General features: G+C 36.4%; 1 protein-coding gene across 1 annotated transcript; it reads left to right on the top strand.

Annotated features, from left to right (window-relative positions):
* Positions 1-1,563: 1,563 nt before the first annotated feature.
* On the top strand, positions 1,564-5,625 carry LOC136822996 (uncharacterized). The gene has a single exon (XM_067079304.1). It carries the CDS (start codon positions 1,564-1,566, stop codon positions 5,623-5,625), a length of 4,062 nt encoding a protein of 1,353 aa, XP_066935405.1.
* Positions 5,626-5,960: the final 335 nt, after the last annotated feature.

Genomic DNA, 5,960 nt, shown 5'->3' with positions numbered 1-5,960 from the left:
TCGGGAAAACTTCATCGGGGAAAAATATTCGTCACTTGCTGGTAGTTGGTAAAGGCGTTAAGGCCTGGCTAAATTCTCGTCGGGGAAAAATATTTGTCACTTGGCCAAAATTTCGTCACTTAACTTTTCCCCGACGAAATTTTCCCTGATAAGGTTTTTTTTTTCTATAAGAATCAAATTAATAACTCTTTATAGATGGTGATATGCCCTTCGGTTATTAGTTCTTAAGAATTAAACAACCATTGTTCGTAAATTGATCTTATCTTTTTAGCGATTTTGAGCCTCGTTGTTCATATCAAATTGTTTCATCAAGGGTCGATGTAAAGTAGACTTCAGATTAGCTTTCATCTCTACTTCTTGTTTTTTCCCATGCAGTTTAAACTTTAGGCGAAATTTTCGACTTTAAGTCGTCTTGTTTTTCTTGTTCTCTTTTGCCACCAATAATCTGGTTTATCGTCCACCTCCAGGCAAAACGATCTGTCGAATATTTTTAGATATCCGATAGCAAAATATCTCTTCTGTAGGAGCGAGCATAAAGAAAATTTTTGATCAAATAATTATTTAAATGTCACATATATAAAAACAGATAAAAAGAAAGTTCTTTTTAACAAAAGAGAAAGGAAATTCGAACGTTTTGTAATTAAGGAGAAAAAACAATGAAATTGACATCCCTAAATAAGATACTTAGTAAAACGTTCGAAAATGTCATCCAGTCTCGCTTTAATGATATTCGTACGATGGCCCCTAAGGCTCACCACGCACTTCCAGTTCTTATAGAATTTGTGAACTAGAACTGTCTAGGGTCATGGCCCAGAAGGCTCACAGGACACTGCGCACTTCCGAGTTTTTTTGTGACAACACTACGCACTTCTAAAAATATTTTAGAGACGCAAAAGTCCCCTCGAAAGATAGCTGCTCTACTCAGCAAAATAGATACCGAGTTGTAATAAATGAGTTAATGATAATAGCAAAGAGGCTCGGAGAGATATATGTTGGGGGATTCTGGGACAGTCGCGCACACGCGCACACGAACGAACATACAGAAAGTGAGTAAAAGGGAAGTTCCCGTACAGAAAGTGAGTAAAAGGGAAATTCCCATTCAATGACGTCATCAACACTTACGCCCGCGCGACAAAAATGATCTGCGCGATAAAAATGATCCGCTTATCATCCTGTAGATTTTTGTTTTTAGGTAGGCATGCGTTTGACGCATGGGGTATCAATAGTTCGCGAGACGTGGTTTTTACATCTCTATATGTTGCCCTAATATCTATAATTCCCGAAAATCGTCCAAGATCAGCGCGACCAAAAAAATTTTCCGCGCGACAAAAATGAACGGCGCGATTTGAAAAAATGCTGAGTTGTCTAAAATTTGAAAGGAATGAACTTTCAAATTTTGTTGAATATTTTGATGATTTGAAAATTTGTAAAGTGGTCAAAAATTGAAAAGGGGAAATTCCCTGTAAAAGTTGTTAGTTGGAGGCTGTACTTATAATAAAAATGTCTTTCTCAGTTACGACCACTTTAAAGAATTTTTTAAATTCTAAAAAGTATATAATAAATATGGACAATCAAACGATTAAAGAATTAAGAGCCATTGCTAAAGAGCGTGGTTTAAGAGGATATTACAAACTTAGAAAGGGAGAGCTTGTTTCTTTATTAGAAGCTCCAGTAAGACCACCAAGAAGACCTAGTCAAAAGAAATCACGTCGCGAAGTTACATTGTTACCTAAGCCTGAAAGCATAGATATTTTTGAGCAGCAGGAGATGATGAAAAATAGGTCAGTTGTGAAGAGCAAGCTAAATGAGTGGTACGACTGGCTAATAAATTACGTGCCTAAATCAATTAAAGAGCCAGTTGGGAACGCTTTTTCAAAGGTAAAAAATAGTGTTATGAGTTTGTATGAAAAAGGTAAAAAGACATTGTTAGAAGAAGTTGAAGAAGAGGCTGAAAAAGAATATGAAAATGAAGATGTTAAAAGTCTGATGCCTGTAGAACATAAGAAAGAGATGAACGGTGCATATAAGAGTTTTAGGATAAGCAGACAAGAAAAAACAGATGTTGATAGTTATATAGCTCTTGTGAAGCCTAAAATTCAAAAGCTTATTGAAGAGCAAGTGGAAGTGTTGGTTGCAGCCAAAGTTCAGATGCATATATGGATAATGTGGAAGAAAGAAGAGCAAATTATGAGGTTAGATGATGAAGATATGGAAGGTTGGAGCGAGGATGATAAGCAAAAATATAAACAAACTAAAAACGCTCATGAGATCAAAGTGGATAAGGTATTTAACAGTAAGATGACAGAGGTGTTTCAAGGTAGTTTTGTAGAAGAGATTTTACAGAGTATGTTTGCTCATATTAAGACTCAAACTGAGCATCCTGCGTTACCTAAGAGCGGTTTTACTCTTGATTATATTATGCATTTAGATATTGATTTTCATCAATTGGAGCTGACTCGAGGCGGTTCACATATTGAATTGCCAGATTGGATAGCATCAAAGAAGGCGGTTATAAATCCTAAAAACAAGGATGAAGAGTGTTTTAAATGGGCTGTGATAGCAGCTTTGCATCATGAGGAAATTGATGTTCATCCCGAGCGTATTGCAAAATTAGAGCCTTATGTAGAGCGATATAATTGGGAGGGATTGGATTTTCCGACGGATTATAGGAAGATTAGCAAGTTTGAAAAGAATAATCCTGAGATCGCAGTAAACGTAATGTTTGTTAATCAGAAGAGTATAAATATTGCGCGTAGGTCTAATTTTAATAGTAAGCGTAGCAAGCAGGTCAATTTATTGATGATTGTTGAGGGAGAAAAAAGACATTATACGGCGGTGAAAAATTTATCTAGACTGTTAGGATCGATGAATAGTAAACACAAAGAAGCGTATCACTATTGTGTAAACTGTTTGAACGGTTTTCGTACAGAGTCAGCAAGAGACAAGCATTATGGGTATTGTTCAAGTTATGGTGAAGTTAAAGTTAAGATGCCATCGGAAAAAGAAAAGTGGTTGAAATTTCACGATGGTCAGTGTCAATTTAAGGTACCATTTATGTTATATGCAGACTTTGAAAGTATTTTGAAGCCATTAGATGAAAGATATAAGGGAAAGATGGAACAAATGAAAATGGAGCGAAAAGGTTCGTATACAGAAAAGTTTAATACTCATATTCCGTCGGGTTGGTGTGTGCATAGTAAGTTTGCTTATGGGGAAGTTCCTGATCCAACAAATGTTTATCGAGGAAAAAATTGTGTTGAAGAGTTTGTGGATTATGCTGAGAAGGAAGTAGAGCGGTTATATGAGCTTTATCCTCAGCAACCTATGATAGAGTTGACAGACGTGTTAAAGAGAGAGTATGGAGCGGCAGAAAACTGTCACATTTGTTTGAAGCCGTTTGATGATCCAGAAAATCGAAAAGTTCGAGATCATTGTCATTATACAGGATTATATCGTGGAGCATCACATAATAACTGTAATTTGAAGTATAGAATTCCTGATTTTGTGCCGATTGCTTTTCACTATCTTAGTGGCTATGATGCGCATCTTTTTATCAAAGAGCTTGGGAAAAAGTTTAACAAAGACGATATTGCGGTTATTGCTGAAAATAAGGAGAAGTATATTAGTTTTAATGTAAAAATTCCGGTCAAACTTGCAGGTTTGACTGACAAGAATGGAAAGCAGGTTGTTAAGAAGATTCAGCTTCGATTCATTGATAGTTTTCGGTTTATGGCATCGAGTTTAGATAAGTTGGCTAGAAATTTAGATGACGATCAATGTAAGAATTTGCGAGACTTTTATCAAGAGGAAGAGCATTTCAAGCTCATGCGACGGAAGGGAGTTTATCCGTATGAGTACATGGATAGCTGGGAAAAATTTGAAGAGACAGATCTCCCGCCTAAGGAGGCTTTTTATAGCAAGCTTTACATGAAGGAAATTAGCGATAAAGATTATGAGCACGCTCAAAAAGTGTGGAGAAGTATGTATTGTGAAGGCCCTAAGAGAACGCTGGGAGATTATCACGACGTGTATTTAGTTACTGACGTTTTGTTGTTGGCCGACGTGTTTGAGACTTTTCGAGAGACGTGTTTAGAACACTACAAACTAGATCCGGCACATTTTTATACGGCACCTGGATTGTCATGGAAAGCAGCTTTGAAGCATGCTGCAGAGTATTGTGAGCATGAAGATGAGGCTGGAAATTTTAAGAAGCGTTGTGATCGTGACGAATGTCTAAACGAATTTCGGCTTGAATTGTTGACAGACATTGATATGCTTTTGATGTTTGAACAGGGAATTAGAGGAGGAATAACGCAGGCTGTAAAGCGCTATGCAAAGGCTAATAATAAGTACATGTCAGACTATGACTCGGAGCAAACAAGTAGATTTTTACAGTATTTAGATGCAAATAATTTGTATGGTTGGGCAATGATACAAAAATTACCAACGCACGGTTTCAAATGGGTTAAAAAGGTAGAAGAATTTACACCTGAAAATATAGCAAAGTTAGTGAAAAAAGACAGAAAAGGATATGTTTTAGAAGTTGACGTGGATTATCCAAAAGAGCTTCACAAAAGTCACAATGAACTGTCATTTTTGGCTGAGAGAATGAAAATTAGAAAGGTGGAAAAATTGGTACCAAATTTAAATAATAAGAAGAAATACGTATGTCACATTAGGGCATTACATCAAGCACTGAAACATGGTTTAGTTTTAAAAAAGGTTCATCGAGTTATAAAATTTGAGCAAAGTGCGTGGTTAAAGCCTTATATTATGAAGAATACAAAGCTAAGAAAAGCAGCTAAGAACGAATTTGAGAAGGATTTTTTTAAGTTGATGAACAATTCTGTTTTTGGAAAAACGATGGAAAATATTCGAAATCATAGAAATATGAAACTGGCGACGAACGAGGAAAAGTATAAAAAATATGTCATGAAGCCTAACTTTAAAGATAGTATTCGCTTTAGTGAACATTTGATGGGCGTGGAATTGGGTAAAATAGAAATCATTATGAACAAGCCTGTATATCTTGGGCAAGCTATTTTAGATTTAAGCAAGATTGTGATGTATGAGTTTCACTACGATTATATGAGACCTAAGTATGGAAGCAAGGTTACATTATGTTATATGGATACAGACAGTTTTGTATATGAGATGGAAACGGAGGACTTTTATAGAGATATTGCAAAAGATGTAGAGGCTAGATTTGATACGAGTGGCTATTTAGAGGATGATAAGCGGCCATTACCCATCGGAAAGAACAAAAAAATTATAGGTTTGATGAAAGACGAGTTAAATGGAAAGATTATGACTGAATTTGTAGCATTGAGAGCTAAAATGTATGCATATCGTAAACTAGATGAAGAGAAACCAGAAGATAAGCGATGCAAAGGAACAAAAAAATGTGTCGTAGCAGAGACTTTGACGTTTGAAGACTACAAAAAGTGTCTTTTTGAGGGTGAAACCATATACAGAGAGCAGATGTTGTTTGAGCACAAGAAGCATGATGTTTTTACGGTAAATAAGCGTAAAATTGCGCTAAATAGAGACGATGATAAAAGAGTAATACAAGAAGATGGAATCACAACGCTTGCTCGAGGTTATGTACAAGAGACAGAAAAATAGAAATAAGATATACCCAAAGTGAGTCAAACAGTTTTGCAAACTTGGTTAAGTTTGCAAAAATCATGTTCAAATATTTTTAATGTTTAACCACAAGCGGAAAGTTACACAAAAGTGTTTTGGTCGCATCAAAGTAAAATAGTTATAAGAAATATGAACACAAATACGCAGTTCGCCTGAGAGGAGGTTTCGAAATCTCGGCAATTGTGGATCTCCCACGTAAGGTCTGAACAACCTCGTGGGCGCGCGCTTCTCCGCAGTGCGCTGTAGTGTGTGAGTTCCGAGCTTCGGCTGGCCGGCTTTGCCGGTGTCTGGTGATTACGGTTCATAGTAACATT

This window comes from Clytia hemisphaerica, unplaced genomic scaffold (assembly GCF_902728285.1).
Source record: "Clytia hemisphaerica strain Z4C2 unplaced genomic scaffold, Clytia hemisphaerica genome assembly, whole genome shotgun sequence".
NCBI lineage: Eukaryota > Metazoa > Cnidaria > Hydrozoa > Leptothecata > Clytiidae > Clytia > Clytia hemisphaerica.
This window is presented reverse-complemented; position numbering and strand designations above follow the sequence as displayed.